Source organism: Anolis sagrei, chromosome 2, assembly GCF_037176765.1.
Source record: "Anolis sagrei isolate rAnoSag1 chromosome 2, rAnoSag1.mat, whole genome shotgun sequence".
Taxonomy (NCBI): domain Eukaryota; kingdom Metazoa; phylum Chordata; class Lepidosauria; order Squamata; family Dactyloidae; genus Anolis; species Anolis sagrei.
The window spans coordinates 41,808,474-41,827,061 of record NC_090022.1 but is presented as its reverse complement, the minus strand read 5'-3'; the positions used below and the strand labels follow the sequence as shown (position 1 = coordinate 41,827,061).

Sequence of the window (18,588 nt, the reverse complement as noted above, 5' to 3'; positions counted from 1 at the left end):
CCCTCACACTTTTTTATACTTTTAAACATTTTTAAAAGTTTCCTTAGCAAGTCTGGAGGAGTCTAAGGTCTTTATGTCAGGTCTAAATGACTCACGGAGGTCTGGAGGGGGAATTCTTCCTTCCTTCTCCAGGCCCATGTGTGCTGATGGTGGTTTAGCATGGGTGGGTGTCTGGCCACCCCATCAGCACAAAAAGCTGAAGTTTTGTCCCCCTGTGTGGGCAGCAAATGTGCAGAGAACCAGAGAAAACATGGTTCCCTGTGCATTTTGTTCTGTGTAGAAGGGCCCAGAAAAAATATTGAAAAAAGACAGGGGAAAAATTGTTTTATCAGGAGCCAATAAACCTCAGGTCCAATAAAAAGCACCTTTCCTGATTTCCTGCATTGAGAAGATGTATCATCACATCTCCTCTTTAAACCCCTATAGAAACCAGCCCACCACACACAGATTAGTCTCTTTTTTGTTGTTGATTTGGAAAGGGGCCAAGGAGTAGGGGGGAGAGGAGGAGAAGGAGGAGACAAGCATGACTGATGAGAGGGGGCATTTGCCTCAATATGGTAGAGAAAGATGAGATGGTGGAGAGATTAAAGATGTACATAGAGGAATCCCATTTTTCCCCTCCTTGCTCAAAAAGGAAGCCCATGTCACCTGTCACTGCTTCTGACTCACTGCAGAGATCTCCCTCAACAAGGTGTCTTAGAACTGCCACTTGTCCATGGGATGTAGCAGATGAGTAGATGAGGCTACTTCCATTGCCTTATCTACTCATATGTCAGTGGATTAGAGAGTCTCAGGTGGTACTGCTTCCCATGCTTTTCCACATCTGACATATTCAGAGTAGATTCCACCATTGACATTGTTGCCACCAATGGGAACAAAAAGAGCATAGTGAGGCACTGAAAAAGGACACACCAGTTATCAGCCCTACATCCGACAGCACCAGAGGCGTGTCATCACTGGTCAGTGAATTTGGCAACCATATGTTCCCTCAAACTGTTATTAAGAAAATTAGTAACTTCTCACCATGGTGTGAACATTTTTAAAAAAACTGAAGCAGGGGGAAAACTGAATAAATTATGTGTTCTACCAATGGTAGCAAATTAACAAACAATTATCTGCATTAGCATGCCCAGATGTTTTGTGGTGGTCAGCAGTTCATATTATAATACTGCCCCACTTATGTCTATTCCTGGATATCTGACATGTGATGACACATGCCAGAGATATATCCTGTTTGGATAAATGTGAATCTGTGTACTTGGAACTGCTTTTGGAAATTATTTAGATATTTAAGCTAGCTCAAAATTCTGCAGTCAGACTGTTGATTCCTTTACATCTCTACCAACTGCCAGCCCATTTTATAAAATCATAGAGTTGGGAGAGACCTTGTGGGCCATCCAATCCAATCCCTTTCCAAGGAGCAGGAAAATCACATTCAAAGCATCCTGACATATGGCCATCCAGCCTCGATTTAAAAGTCTCCAAAGAAGGAACCTCCATTTGTAGGCATCAAAAGGATGGTTACTTTGCCTATGTGCTCAGACAGAAGAAACAAAGAAGAAGATCAATCCTGTTCTCTCAATTTGTGTGCTTCTGCAGGTTGCAGTAAGTTTTCAAAAATGTCACACTACTTATTTCACCCATTAGTGTCACAGTTCTTATCATATTAATCAAGAAAACATCTGCTGAGTTTTTTAATTAGATGTTAATGGAAGAGTAAACAAGTGGGTGGCTCTGCAAGCACAAGAACTGTCAAGGTTGATCTGCATTTTTAACTATATTGCTGTGTAAATTTTCCAAAGGTAAAAATGTTTAAGTTTAAATCATATTTTTCAGCCATATTTCTATTAGTATGATTTAGGAAAAACTTGGTTTTTTGTTTTGCACTTTAATAAAATGGAATTGCTACATAGTCTTTATAGAGATTAGCAGAGTTACTAATGTCGTGACATTGTCTTGAGTTGGTTTACAGAGGAATGTTTATTATGATGATATCCCATTAATCAGTAACATAATTACTTCATTTTAAAAACATTTATGTCCTACTTATTTTCTGATGAATTCTAGGTAGCTTACAAGAAATTCTTAACAACTAAAAGCATAAAATGCAAAACAGCAACAGCAGAACAAACACTAGCAAGAAAACTAATTGTTCATTTGTTTAAAAACAATTGTTAATCAAACCTGTGAATAGATAATCTGCTATGAGTCTTTTCTACTTACCCAGAAGAAAATTCTTTACTAATTTCCAAAAAGTTACTAATAATGTGAGAGATGAACATAGTTTGGGAGGGATTTCTAGAGTCTAAGCACAATCACCAAAAGCCTATGTCACAAGAATACGTGGTCTCCTTAGCCCTTGAGACATACAGATTGTCTCAGGCAGGTTCATATTGGAAGAAGTGAGTCTTGAAATATTCTGGTCATAAATGACTGGGGGAATTAAGGTCATGACTAGGAGCACTTTCAGACAGCACCAATACATGGAATAAAGAAGTGGGTTTTTAAAATGTGAGACCTCAAAGGGAGTCCAAACACAGACCTGTCAATCCCCCTGTAGAGTCAACATCTTCACAGCTTTTTTTGGAAGCAGATTAAAATGGAGGGTGGACGAGGGACATCCAGTGGAAGGTTTTTTAAAAAACAAATCACCCTAGAGATGCGCATATGAGGTCCAGTGCATAACAAAGCAATTGTTTTTTTTTTAAAAAAATCCCTCAGAACTCTGTGTTCCCCTAATTGTTAATTTAAGCTCTGTTTGACATCACAAAGAGCAAAAACAGAATTTGAGAGAGTTGTGTGCTAACCTGAACCACCTGTGTCTCCATATGACAGTTGATCAGCTGTTTCGGGATTTTCAGAAACACACATGCTCTGAAGGAGTCCACATTGGGGCAAGGGGAGAGGGGAGGGAGGGAAAGCATGTGTTTTCCATGCCTGCTGAAATGTGTGTGTTTCTCAGGGAGAATTGGGTTTAAAGTCCACCTTTTAATCACTTGTTTTCCAGCCCTTAACCCGATTCCTCCTGATGCCTCCTGCACTTTGACTAAATGTTGTTTAGCCACACACACCCCTTTTAACTCACATCCTCTTGCATTTTAATGCATGTGTAGAAGGGCCCTAGTATTCAGGGCCCTTCTACACATGTGTAATAAAATGAACGAGGGAAATTATAGGTGATGAGAGAGAACGGTGTGTGTGTAATAGTAGGTTTGCTGCCACCACCTCAAATTACAGTTTGAGGAATTGTCTTATTGTAGTACTTGAGGTAAAATGTTCCTACACACCGGCTCTTCCTTTTGGCTCCCTTTCTGTCGACTGAACTGTAGAGATGTGGAGGCTGACTGGATCTAACTTTATATGATAAAACAAGGCTGAGGCAGATTAACAGTAAACGAGAGAACAGGTTTATTGAAGTATTTGAAGCAAACAACTCATTACTGAGAGGTACAACGCGTAGTTTGTTTCTGAAGCACAGACTTATCAAGCAAATGGTTTCTTTAGAAGGAGTAACTTTTCGTTAACGTGAGCTACTTTCCTCACACTATCCTGTAACATGTAACAGTGCGAGTCTTTGGACCAGCCGCCCCTGGCTGCTCTCCAGGGTATCTAGGTTTCCACTAGTCTACTCTGAACTTTAGGGAAATAAACCCACTTGTATTCTGTCCTAATACAAGTAAACAAGTCTTCCCTTTGACTGCCCTAGTCAAACTACACAGAAGCCCTTGCTCTTTATTATTCCCTAACAGTCTAATTCCTAGCTCACTCAGAAACTCTCTTCTCCCTGTCTGAAATCCTAATCCTTTCTCTCCTAGATCAAATCCTTCTCTCCCCCTCCTGTCAGAAATGACAGCCTCTTTTTCACTCTCCTTCAACTCCTCCCCTTGGGGTCTGAATCAATCGGGAGTTAGCTGACTCCTCCCCTTGCCTCTCTGCCTTTACCAGCATGTCAGCCATCCTGAGCTGCCTTCTCAACATGGAGGCCAGCTCACAGACTCCCAGGCTGCGGCCTACGAAACAAAGATATGAGTTCATTACAACATGCATTAAAAATTACACTGCTTGATTCCAGAGTAAATGTTGTTTCTTTACACTCTTCAAAGTTTTATCTATTAGTTTTCAGTATAATAATGAAGATATAATGTAACTAAGGCTGTATCCACATTGCAAAATTATAGAAATTTGGCACACATTAAGTACCTCCTCCTTTGCCTCTTCCCTTCTCTGACATCTCATCTGACATTGCTCTAAGTGAGGAGAGATGGACACGTGCCATGTTGCTCCCAGTGGCTGCTGCTATCATAGGAATGGGGGCAGTAGGGAAGTGAGTACCATCCTTTGACCCCGCACTCGGGAAATATAGGATGTTCTTGTAAATAGTTGCAGCTAGTTCCATCTTAGAACTGGTTGAACTGTTTACACTGGCCTTAAATCACAGATTACTTAAGATTCTCAGATAAAATATGGAGCTACTCAACGCTTTTTAAAATGAAGTTCACGACTGTGTTAACTTGAATAAGTTCAATGCATCAGGCAGCATCCTTTGGGATAAAGTGTCAGTGTAGATGTTCCTCGGGGATTCTAAACTCATGGAAATATGATGAGCATTCCTAAATATGCAGTACGTACCATATGAAGTCTAAAAAAAACAAAAATAAGGCAAGATCTGTACCTAGGATTAATCAATTACTGTACATAACAGATTGAACACAAGTAATAGCTGAATCCCTGTAGTGGTCAGATACAGCCCACAATTGAGACCACTCAGAGATATCATTGATGAAATACAATGCATTTGGCACAATAATGCTTCTCTCTCAAATGCTCTTGGTGACAAGCCTTTTACTTGCACACAGACAGCCTCCCAATCTCAAACTGTTACTTATAGACAAGAAGACACACAACACAGATAAGGAAACATGTATAAGACTTTGCTACAAACTCAGATTCCACTTCTGTCTACACGTCTGTACAGAAAATGTTATCACAATATAAGAAGTTAATCCTCTTCTCATCTTCTAATGCAATGTATTCCGTTGTCTGTCAAGAATGCCCTTCAGTACTCTACATTGGGCAAACAAGGCGGTCTTTATGCCAGAGGATAAATTGACACATATCAAACATTAAGAATGGGGATACAAAAAAAGCTATTGCAGAACTCTTCAGTCTTCTTGGGCATTCCATCTCTGACCTCAGAACAACTGTCCTTGAACAAAACAAAAAAGAAAACTATGAAGGAAAGAGAAACTGCATAATTGGCCTATATCCACAAACTCCAGCCATTGACAATCTGTTGAATAGAGACAATGGTTTCCAGACACACTTCACAAATCATAACACTCCAGCCTCATGAGGGTACCACATTCCATTAATTTTCTGCACCATTCATATGGTTATCCACTCACCATGGCTTTAGGTAACATATTCCTTCTTGCTTTTGTTCCTCAATGACAATAGTTATAACTGAATTTGTCACCTTGCTTCTTTTGCATTTCTATAGCATTTCATTTTGTCTAGCTAGCTACTAACCTCTTTCCCTCAATTTGTCTCTAAGATGCTGCAAAATCTCATTCCACATTGTGAAGATACTATGATCATTCATGTAACAGTATAAACTACCAATCTAGCCAATTTATGAAATGAGTAAGTAGAGAGACCCAGCAGCATGAAAATAACTGTTGTCCATGAATAGGGTGATACTAAAACCATACAATATACCAATATGTTTTTTAAAAAATTAAGCAGATGAACATACAGGGAATGTAATATAGTAAAATGGATAAAACACTAGAATCCAAGCAATGTAATGTCCATATGATTATTTTGGACCAGTCCTTCTAACAACTCAAGTCACAGGGTTGTTGTAAAGATAAAACAAAGGACTAGAAGTACATATGTCACCCTGAGATGATAAAAAGGACAGGATAAAAATCTTATTAATTTACAGTATAAAAGAGAATACTGATAGGAGTGCAGCAAAAGATTTTAGATAGGCACAGTGAAAGCTTGAAGATATCTATTGCCAAGCTTAGCTCTATCACTGCACCTAGAGTGCACAATCAGCTATGAGTCACCATATCAGCTGATAGTGCTCATAAATGTTTGGTTGCTTATCAGTAAGTCTTTTGTAATACAATATGTCCTTGTGATGACAGATTTGGGCAAGTTAGTTTATAAGTAGCTTAGAAATTAGGGCTGGGGGTGATTTCACATTTGATTCGAAAGAAAGTTCAACTGATAGGAGCTGCAATACTTAAAGTTTGTTTCACACCAAATTCCATTAGATAATACATATTTGGCAACATTATCTAAATATTATTGGTGATTCCTATTAGATTCCATACACTACATTTATTGTTGTACTGGCTGTTAGAAATTGTGGAAGTTAAAGTCCAAAACACTTGGAGGGCTGAAGTTTGCCCATGCATGTTGTATAATATATTGAAATGTATGTAAATTCCATTTGCTCAATGAGTTCACTCTGGCTGGGTCTTCCAGTAGCATTTTATGATCACCCATGTGGATTTGTATAGTATAGAATATTTAACCTGTGCATGACAGAATTCAACTCTGACTGTAGTTTGAAGCTGTTGATCTAGTATAATACACATTCAATTAGTATAATGCACATTCAATTTAAAAGGGAGATAAAAAAGCAAAATTGCTTTATTTTGTTGACGTCGTTTGAAATGAATTGTATCCTGACTTCTCACACATTATGTCTAGCAGCATTAAAACTTCAAAAGATACAAAGTATAGTGGGGATAAACCATTGTAGAGTCATTGAAATCAATTAAAATTAAGTTAGTCTTCCCATTCTGTTTATTTCAATGGATGTACTCTAAGTCTAAGTAGATTTGGGTGCAATAAAATAATAAAATATGATGGATAATAAAAGAGCAAAATAAAACCAAAACATTTAAAGGAAAACCAGTAAGTTATAAGTTGAAACCACTGAAAGAGTCAGGTCCTAATATAAAGTTTCATTTAGCAGTTTGGCTGCAGTTTTCCATTTCAGAAATGCAATTGTGTATCAGTTTTAAAGGAAGCTTTACAAATTACAATAACTCAAATGGGATTCTTTCATTATTAAATTAAGTAGTTCTCCACCTATCAGTGACTGGATGGAACACTGCCTGAAAATCCAAAGATGTCACTTTGAGATTCCCAGAGGAAGAACAGGTTATAATAAACAATAAATTAGCAAAACAAAAACAAAAGTAGTAAAAGAGGGCTTCACAAAACAATACAGTTGAATAATATGTGTTAAATCCCCATGCTGTCTGCTTTTTATGGTGTGAAGAAAATTAAAATTTGTCTAGCTGAGGTGGTGGAATTGTATCTCCCACAATATTATTGGGAAGTATTACTTCTAAGGTTGATGGAAAAGTCAACTAAAAATGTGTGACAAAGGAAATGTTATTTCCCTTAAAGTACTATTGCCAGAAAGGGGGAAATGGAGGAAACAAGAATCACACAACAAGTTGCTCAATACATATTTATTTGGGAAATAATACAATTTGGTCTTGATTCTGTCAGTATAAAATTAAATTTTTGCTGTGGGTTATAGAAGGAACACAGAGTGCCGTTTTTCTGAAAGGATCAATGGACATATAAAATAAACAGAAGATTAAATTTGTACTCCTGCGTGCATTTATTTGGATAAAATGCCTACCTGCAATGCAGAGTGAATTTGCATGCAGGTTAGCATCCACACTGCCAGTCTATGCAATTCCCTTCATCTAGGAAGGCCCAGACTTCATGCTCATGAGATCTGCTTCCTTTTACTGAAATTTATTTATTATTATTTATTTACAGTATTTATATTCCGCCCTTCTCACCCTGCAGGGGACTCAGAGCAGATTGCAATGTACATATACATGGCAAACATTCAATGCCATGGACACACAACATATATAGACAGACACTCAGAGGCTATTTAACATTCCAGCTTCTGGCCACCAGTTGCTTCCTCATTCTTTGCATACTTCCTGGAGACTTTTTATGGCCTCGTAAATCAGTTAAATTAGCTTCCCCGCATAAGTGGTACCTAAATTTCCTACTTGACAGATGCAACTGTCTTTCGGGCTGCAAAGGTCAACAACAAGCTACACAATTTTGGTTGGAAACTCACTCCAACCCAGGCTGGGTTTGAACTCATGACCTTTCGGTCAGTAGTGATTTTAATGCAGCTGACTCCCTGCCAGCTGCACCACAGTCCCGGTGCAGAGGTTCCTTGGGCTCAGCCCAGCCTGGCAGTTCCATCAATGGAGCCCAAGGGGCTTCCAAGGAGGCAAGCAGCAGACCCGGCGAAGAGGACCATGTCGCTGCCAAGTGGGCGGAGACAAGCCCCAGGGTAAGGCCTAGTGCCTGGCTCCCCCTCCTCTCCACCTCTTCCTCCTCCCCACCGCAGCTCCCCCCAACATTTATTGCTAACCTGCAAAACAGCAAGTCCGCAATAAGCGAACCGCAATATAATGAGGGAACACTGTACTTTGTTTTATGCAATGCAGTTTTTCAAGACGATTGCTCTCAAAGTGAATCCTATTATTACTAGCCATGGTTACTAGCCATGAAGACTAGTACAATACTTCCAGTTGGTGGCATAAAGAGTTGATGCCATACAGTCAAAAGGGTACTAATGCAATAATGTGAATTCTGGAACTCACAGACATTTGGCCTGAGCTGTCTGGCCTAGTAGATAATAAAAACCATTGTAGTTTGGCTGAAAGTTAAATAACAGGAAACTTAAATCTCTAAGATAGTTTTTTTAAAGTGAAATTTGCCTGTCAAGAGCATGAAGGCATGCTTCCAGCTGTTATCAGTGTAGGCTTTGAACAGCAAGACATATCTGATAAGAAGACACCATATCACCATAATTTATTTCCCATCCTTTCCTAACTGAATATTGGTGCCTCAGACTACATATAAAATAAGATGTTGTGCTTTTACTTTATCCCTAAAAATTACAAGCAGAGGCCATACTGTTTGGCTGTCAATGGCTGTTTTCACATATTGATTAAAAACTTGACTATCTAAGCAATATTTTTTTATTCCTTGTCCCAACAAAAAAAACATGAACGTGGAATGCTAAGATTAAGTTAAACGAAGAGACAGCTTGCCTGTTCACAAACTCTTACTGAAATGCATTTAAAATTTATTGTTATCTGTAAATGCAGTTCTGTTTTGGTGACATTAGTACAGTATTACTGGCCTGGTAAAAGCCCCTCTACACTCACTGCCAGAAACTACCTGGTTTAGACTGTGGGAAAGGCAAGAATGCGAAGAGTGTATTTTATGAATTACATCGCTTGCATTAGTTCTATCCCATCATAAACAGAAACGGTTTTGCAATATTATTCCACAATATTCAGGTTTGGCATTAAATGCCAATAGTTTTCTGGGGACAATTGAATCTGCTGGTTTATTTTATTTCTTTAAATAGTTGTTTAACATCTTTCAGGGTTGAGCTACCATCTCAAAGTGGTAACAATAAATGTAATCATAAAGCACATTAAAAAGGTAAAATACAATATTCACAATAATAACCATGTCAACACTATTCAATTCAGTTGTAAAATAGCAGCAGGAGTTAAAATTAAAAGTTAAGAGCATGGTCCAGCATCATTAATCAGCTAAAATCAGATGTAAACAACAAAATCTTTAGAGCCCGTTTAAAAACAGGCAATGAGCCAAATGCATTTCCCATGGCAGGGAGCTCCATAATGACAAGGCCACAATTGAGAAGATTTATAAAGCTCTGGGATCACGTGATGGATCCACATGAAGGACCTGTTATAGCACTTACTGTAAAGTAGATGAGCCTCTACTTCATGCTGTCTTTCACAAGCTAGAACATCCTATGGTGTGTTGGTGATGACCAGTGGTTCTCTTTGTTGTCCACCATAGACACACCTCTTGTCTCATGTCTTTCTAATAGGGTGCCCAAGAAAGATGCTGAAGAGAGAAAAATTGTTTACACCTTTTCACCAGATTCTTATTGTATTTGCTTCTGATGGTTTCCTTAAAAGATCTGCAGTGAATCCAGGGGAAATATAAATTATATTACTTGTATATCAGTTGACATTGTGCATCAATAGAGGAAAGATTTTAGCAAGAAAATTCTGGATTTTGCTATTACTCAGGATTGAAAAATCAGCAGATGACCCAAAATGCAGTCTGTGCAAGGAAGCTGATGAAACCATTGATCATATCCTCAGCTCCTGCAAGAAAATTGCATAGACAGACTACAAACAGAGGCACAACTATGTGGTCCAAATGATTCATTGGAACTTATGTCACAGGTACTACTTGCCAGTATTAAAAAACTGGTGGAATCATAAACCTTCAAGGGTAGTGGCAAATGAACATTCAAAAATACTGTGGGATTTTCAGATCCAGACTGACAAAGTTTTGAAACACAATAAACATGATTGTGGAAAAGAAAAAAAAGTTTGGATTATTTATGTTGTCATACCAAGTGACAGTCAAATTGACAAAAAACAACAGAAAAAACTCAGCTGTTATCAGGACCTCAAAATCAAACTGCAAAGGTTCTGGCATATACCACCACAGGTGGTCCCAGTGGTCATCAGCACACTGGGTGCCATGCCAAAAGATCTCATCTGGCATTTGAAAACAATAAATATTGACAAATTCACGATCTGTCAACTGCGAAAGGCCACCTTACTTGGATCTGTGCACATCATTCAAAAATACATCACATAGTCCTAAATGCTTGAGAAGTATTTGACTTGTGATTTTGTGATACGAAATCCAGCATATATATCTCATTTGCTCTGTATAAAGTAATCTTGGTATTATACCTTAGAATATATCACACCGCTGGTCATCAGTTTAATGGATCACTGATACTAATCCCACAACTGTACACCTATATGATGGAATATGATTCTTGGCACAGAGCATTTATATGTACATGAGGTAACATGTATGTACTTTGGTAGATTCGCTGCCACCACCTAAATTACTTCAGGATATTAAAGCTGATTTCCCTGAGGTAAACTTCTTCCTGTCCACCAGGCCTCCCTTAGCTCCTTGATATGACTGTGAATTAAAGATGATAAAACAACTAGAAATATTTTCACAGGAATGAATCACTACTGAGGCTTCTTTAAAAGTTGAACTAGAGAAAATGTTTATTGATATTAACAAACAAGCAACTGTCTTCTTTAATGAGGCACACAAGCTTAAATGGTTACTGAGGCACAATAATCTTGATGGTTACTTCAAACAGGTTACTTGACTTAGATATGAGTAAAACTCCTCACTCTACAATAACACAGTAGCAGTGAGTTCCCCAGACTAACCTAACCAGGTTGTGTACAGAGCAATTAGCTACACTCTAAGCAGAGTCTTCTATAAGCTAATCTACCCTAACCACAGAGAGCGAACGACTTGTGTAAAAACCCACACAAGCACCCAGGCGACTACTTTGACCTCACTGGCCAAATAATGCAGCCTTGCCTGTCACAAATGCTCTCTGACAGAAAAAGCTAAGCTCAAAAATCTACCTCTCTCCTCTTCTGTTCCCAAAACCAATCCTTCTTTTTCAGACCCCAAAATCAATCTCACTTCTTTCTGTCAAGCTCACACTCTTTCCTCTCAGCACTCAACTCCTCCCACCTGTCCTAACCAATCAAAAGAGAGTTTCAGCTCCTCCCCTCTTCTTTTTTTACACTCCCAAGACGTCTGCTTCCTTTGCTGACACTCCCAAAATGGCGGCCGGCTTACTGATATTCTAGGCTTCTCTTTCGGCCTACGAGGTAAGAATCATTACACTCTGTCATAATAATAATAATAATAATAATAATAATAATAATAATAATAATATCTCACAGGGGTTATGCAGGAATATCCTATTTAAAATTGCCACTCGCACTTCAAGCACCCAAAATGGCATGAAGCACAAAGCATTTTGATGATCACCCATGCATAAACTCAAGGGTTTTGGGGTTTTTTTGGGGGGGGGGGGAGGAGGAGTATTTTTTGTCCATTTTTTTACTTTTGCACAAGTAAATATGGTAGACAAAATGTAGTATTTAGCTTTTTTAGTGAAAGCATGGTGAAGGATCATGTTATGAATAATTACAGTAAATCTCATTATGCTCTCTTAAAACTTGATTTCACAAAAATATAAGTCATGCATTTCAGAGTGTCTAAGTTTTCTGTTTGAATTACTACTATATCTCTCTGTGGATATACCTTTGGAGAGCGCTAGAAAGCTCAGCTTGTTAAGAACGCTACAAGTGGACACTGATTAGTTTTTGGAAATATGTGGCTGCCATGTTGCAAACCATTCTCTGACTGCTCTTCATCACTCAGTACAAATCAAATAGAGCCCATCTACATGGGCCACTGAGGTAGGGTGGGGGTGAATAGATTTTGTGGCATTCGCATGATGCACCAGAATAATCTGCCCTAACACTTATCATGTTACTTAATGAGTGACAGCCACCAGTAATATTGTGCCCAGTGGTCACTGCTAAGCCGAAGGCATGATAGGAATGGTAAGTGTGGCTGTCTAGTGGCACTGAACCAGGTTCAGCACTACTGGGCTGTGCAAACTTTTTCCTGTCCCTTGGCTGGTTCAGTGTGACATGTGGACACCCACTAGCTAGTTAAAAAACTTTATTTGTAACCTGCCCTATCTACCCGAGGGGCTCAGAGTGGTTTCCAGCAAAAGATGGCAAACATTCAATGCCTTAAAACAATACAAAATAAATGAATAACCCCAGGAATAAAACATCTATAACAATTTGACTGCATTTTGCCATACAAACCATCCCAGGTTTTAAGATTTTCAGGAGAGTTCCTGTTTTTCATCTATCACTACCTCAAATATGGTTGGAGAAGTGAATATCTCTTGAATGCGTTTTTGATAGAGGCTCTTTTCTTATTACAGTCTTACATCAAGGAATAATGTTACAGTCTTACATCAAGGAAGAAGACAAACACATTATAAAGATTAAACTGCAGTTCATTTCTTTGGGTTTTATTGCTTTTGTTTTCTATCATAAAATCATATAATGTATATTATAGTTTGGTATCTTGAAAACCATTCAAAGCAAGATACAACTTTTTAAATGAGAAGAAAGAAATAAAAGTTAAAAAAATTCTCCTTGTTTGCAGTTGCAGTTGAATAGTTTTTGAATGGAGTAACTTTGAAAAAGGACAAAGAAATGACTTTAATTTAAAAAAACTAAACATAAGTATAGAAGCTATCACTTCTGATGTCTCTGTTAAAGAGATTCCACAAAGATTACAATATATTTTATAATATATAGTGGTCCTGCTGGTTCTGCTGGACCTCTCATTGGCCTTTGATACTGTTGACCATGGTAACCTTCTGGGACACCTCATGGGAATGTGACTTGGAGGTACTGTTCTGCAGTGGCTTCAGTCCTTCATGGAGTGTTGCTCCCAGAAGGTGATGTTGGGAGACACCTGCTCAACCCCGTGGTCATTGTCTTGTGGAGTCCCGCAGGGCTCGGTATTGTCTCCCATGTTGTTTAACATCTGCATGAAACTGTTGGAAGAGATCATCTGGAGTTTTGGAGTTCTATGTCATCTGTACACAGATGATGTTCAATTCTATCACCCATTTCCACCTGCTACTAAGGAGGCTGTTCAAGTCCTGAACTGGTGCTTTACAGCTGTGACAGTCTGGATGAGGGCGAACAAATTGAAATCGAATCCAGACAAGACAGCGGTCTTCCTGGTCAGTCGTAACGCCAAACAGGGTATAGGGTTTCAGCCTTTGCTGGATGGGGTTACACTCCCTCTGAAGGCGCAGGTTTTCACTTGGGAGTGATCCTAGACTTATCGCTGAGCCTGGAACTCCAGGTCTCGGCAGTGGTCAGGGGAGCTTTTGCACAACTAAAACTTGTGTGCCAGCTGCACCCGAATCTTGAGAAGTCTGACTTGGCCGTGGTAGTCTATGCTGTTGCTACATCCTAAATAGATTACTTCAATGGACTTTATGTGGGGTTGCCTTTATGTGGGGAAGACTGCTTGGAAGCTCCAGTTAGTCCAACAGGTGGCAGCCAGATTGCTCACCTGAGCGAGGTACAGGAAACATACAACCCCCCTGTTATGCCAGCTCCATTGGCTGGCTGGCTGCCTGCTACTGAGCACAATTCAAGGTGCTGGTTTTAGCCTATAAAGCCCTAAATGATTTTGGTCCAGTTTACCTGTCTGAACATATCTCCCTCTACAATCCACCTCAGAAGTTAAGATCATCTGGGGAGGCACTGCTCTTGATCCCGCCACCTTTGCAAGCATGATTGGTGGGGGTGAGAGACAGAGCCTTCTCAGTGAGGGCCCCTTGTCTATAGAACTCCCTCCTCAATGGAATCAGGTCAGCTCCCTCCCTCTTGTCTTTCAGGAAGAATCCCAGTTTACCAGTCCAAATGTATTTCCCTCTACAAACCACCGAAAACATTAAGATCATCCAGGGAAGCCCTGCTCTCGGTCCCACCTTCTTCACAGGTGCAATTGGTGGGGATAAGAGACAGTGTCTTCTCTGTAGTGCCCCCTTGACTGTGGAACACCCTCTTCAATGAAATTAGATCTGCCCGCCTCCCTACTGGCCTTTCGTAAAAAATTCAAAACCTGGCTGTAGGATCAAGCATTTGAGCAGTAAATATAGCAATTAGGAAGATATAGTTTTTAAGTGACCAGCAATGGACTGATCTGGACCATAATTCTGAATTGGTGGATTGTTTTTAAATTGAATGTTCATAATTGTTTAATTGCTGTTTTAATTGTAATATTTTAATTATATATTTGTTGCCTGTTGTAAGCTGTCCTGAGTCCCCCTCCAGGGGTGAGTAGGACAGGGTGTAAATGCCTTAAATAAATAAATAAATAAATAACTTTATTCACTATTTTACATATTGGACATTTCTTCTCCCTCCCTGACATTTCTTTCCAAAGCAGTACAAAAACTAATAAATTATATTATTATTCTGTTGTTATATATTTTGTTTAAGCACATATGTAGATTTCAAGATTATGCATGAGCAAATTATTTGATGATTGGTTGAGTGGGGAGAGTTAGGGATTTGACAGGGTATTTTAATTACTAGGTAGAGCAGTCAAATTATAATTAAACTGTAATTGGCTTTGATAGGAGCTGCAGAGTCTTTGTTTTTTTTTTCATCTTAACAGTATATGCAAATAACCTTGTATGAGTTCGGATGAGGACAACATGCCAGCTTCTATTAGAAAAGCTTCTTTACACACAACCTCAAATTCCATCTACAAGCTGATTTATAGAATTAAATTGCATAGATAATACTATTCTTACTGAATTAAACCTCCTCATGCTATTCTGCATCAAATTGGCTAGATAACAGTGGCACCAATCCCACATCCTTTTATACATTGAAATGTTGTGTGAACAGGTGACAGGTTATTCCTAATTTTTTGGACTATCTATGAATGGTTTCCCAGAATACTATAGTATGAAATAATTTTCATATTCAACTGCTTATGAGCAGAAGAAATTTTGTGATGAATTTGCACCAACTTACTCCTATAAATTCTCTTGTTGATTTTCAGAACTTTCTTATGCCTGGATCTTCAATGAATACCCTTCTTTTGTACAAGAAGATAGCCGACGATTTGTTTCTCAGGAAACCGGCCACCTCTACATAGCCAAAGTTGAGTCATCTGATGTAGGCAATTACACATGTGTTGTGACAAGTACAATAACAAACTCCCACAGTCTTGGCTCGCCAACACCCTTAGTACTGCGTACTGATGGTAGGTTTATCCTTTTCTGTATTGCAATCATATATGATTTGAATGTTTTAAAAATAATGCTATTGTTTCATGCATAATTTTGTGGAACAGCTTCATTGCTAGAATGTGTCCTTCTTTGCCTTGTAAAGATGCAGGTTTTGAATATATAATGATAATGAAGTGTACATGTAAAAACATGTTTTTACTATGAAATTGCAATCCGTTCAGGTGATGGAGGGGTAATTTAAAGTGGAGGAAGCCAATGACTCATACTAACCAGGACAAAAGGTGGGGAGCAAGTGATTGGAGGAGAAATTAATGTAATGTGGAACTGGTGTATTTTCCATTGCATGTAAAGGGTCAGAAAATCAGCATTCCTTCCTTCTCTGCCTACACATATAGAGAGAAAAATACAACATCCAGTGGGTCTTGCAATAACCTATTTATCACTCTGCATTTATGGTGGTAGTCATTCTACATATATGAACAAGATAAAAAAGAGAGCTCATGGTTATAGGTATACTGAGGGTGCCATATGAGTGTGAGTGCAAGACAAGAGACAGTGGTAATGTGATTTAAAAGGAAAGAAGACTCAAAACTATTTTTGGTTAATTTCTACATTACATTCTCTTATACTGAGAAACACCAGTACTGGAATCAAAGTCATGCCAGTCCACACTTTGGAAAAGAGTTGATACTACTATAATCTTTAATTACTGGTATATATATTTTCTAATAAGTAACTATTTTGAAGTGTTTTAAAAGTAATAAAAACATTATTATTTTTTACATTTTGAAAACATCTGAATGTCAAAAGCAGTTAGCCTTTGTGACCGAATGCATTCTCTTCCCATATAAGGGTCCAGGCTGATTGTCTAATCGTGTCTCCCTATACAGACCATCCCATGCACTGCAGTCAGTGGAGGAAGCACTTTTCCATCTTTTAGTGAGGCCCCTCTCCTGTAAATATAAAAGTAAACATTTACTATTTTACTGCTCAAGAACAGAATTAATCTTTTGTTGTTTTACTATTAAAATGCAATATAGTTATAACTTATATCCTGGGGGAATCAATTAATTACCAGCAAGCTGTTATTTCCAAGTTCTGAATGGGTCCTGCGCAGAATGGTAGATGGCCTCTGTTTGTAAACCAACAAGTTAGGGGATTTTGTATATGAAAGCAGAAATCCAAGCAGCAGTCACTTCAACAGTTACTCAACAGGTTTCCAAGACCTTGGCTTTTTTTTTCTAAGAAAACTTTTCCTTTTCTGGGGCAACAGGTGTAATGGGAGAATATGAACCCAAAATAGAAGTGCAATTTCCTGAAACACTGCCTGCTGCCAAAGGTTCAACTGTAAAATTGGAATGCTTTGCTCTTGGAAAGTAAGTGATTGATTTTTATAAATATTGCAGTTACTTAAAATTAGATTTTAGAATAAATGGAGAGTGTGAAAACTTCAACTTTATTCTGGCATTTATTTGAACATCTAAAATGGGTTAAAATGGGATTAGAGTTAGGGATGGCTGTAAACTCTGCTCTATGCCCCTGAGCGCCTAAGTATAAGTTGCATCTTTGCAAACTGAATACAAAAGACTGAAAAGCATTCCCTAACAACAGGTTATTGAACACAGTTACAGAGCTCCCATTATGTTAAATCCTGATAAGTTTAGGTTTTTGAATGCAGGTGTTTTGTAACTGTGTTTGACCCAACTGCATTATATAGGTCTGAACAGGCCATATAATGCAGTTCTAAATGACATTATATGACAGGGTAGATACAGCCCCAGTTTATAAGACCTCTTCATATCTTTATGGTGAATGTTGAGTTTAATGGCAGGATTTATATGTCTTCTTATGTTGACAACTCTCCTTATGCCTCACATGTGTTGAAGCAAACAGGTGAACATGACTTTTTTTGATATATCATGCCTTAGCTATACTGCAAAGGTATTTGCCTGCCAACCCCCAAAATAATGAGACCACACACCAATATTTGGGTTTAAAAATGGGCAACTTTTATAAATTGTTACCTATTGAATTTTGTCTGGATCTAATTCTATGGATACTGAACGTGGTGGCAAAGCCAAGGTAGTGTCCATCTCCAGCCTACCCCTTGGCTAGTTAGGGTGAGACACCCGGGTCCCTAGGGAACCTAATTGAGGCAACCTCTAAAGGAAATGTGTCGGAGAAGTCCCTCCCAGGGTATCTGAGACCCGACTCTCCCCATTCCTGGGCCATTAGAATTCCCCTCACCTCATCAAATTGAACCTTAAGTGGGTGTTTTAGTTAATGGCCTTCACCCCTGAAGGGGGTACCTTGGGCATACACCAAATTTCAGCTTTTCCTAACTGTTTACTGTGATCACCTATTTAATGCCACACCGTCCCAATTTGCCCTGTAACAGTATAAGGTAGGCGAAAAAAAAACCCTTTTAGAGAGTAAGAGGGGAAAAGTCATGTTCACCTGTTTGCTTCAACACATGTGAGGCATAAGGAGAGTTGTCAACCTGGCCCCTTAACGGCAACCCTAATATACTGTTTAATAGGCAAGAGTGGTGGGTTGACGCTTGGCTCCAGAATGAAGAGGGGAGGCCAGTGCAGAGGGCTTGGCTCCACTCCCTTCCAAGTAGTTTCACAGGAACTTGTTTTCTCTTCAGGGGAGGAGGCAAATTTCCCCCCCCCCAGCTGCGCACTGTTGGGAAAGCTTCATAGCGAATGGTAAATTACAGTCATGTTAGATTATGAATTTAAAAACTTGTAACTATCTTGACAAAAGTATTCCTTTTAATGAACCACTTTCTTTTGCACTGTACTTAATTT

The 18,588-nt window shown here is 38.8% G+C and overlaps 1 protein-coding gene across 1 annotated transcript in view; it reads left to right on the top strand.

The window, feature by feature from the left end:
- CNTN3 (contactin 3) overlaps window positions 1-18,588 on the top strand; it is a 247,868-nt gene that overhangs the window by 136,274 nt on the left and 93,006 nt on the right. The window contains exons 4-5 of the mRNA XM_060766333.2: window positions 15,586-15,789; window positions 17,049-17,151. Coding sequence (XP_060622316.2) covers window positions 15,586-15,789; window positions 17,049-17,151 — 307 coding nt within the window. The remainder of the gene's footprint in view (window positions 1-15,585; window positions 15,790-17,048; window positions 17,152-18,588) is intronic.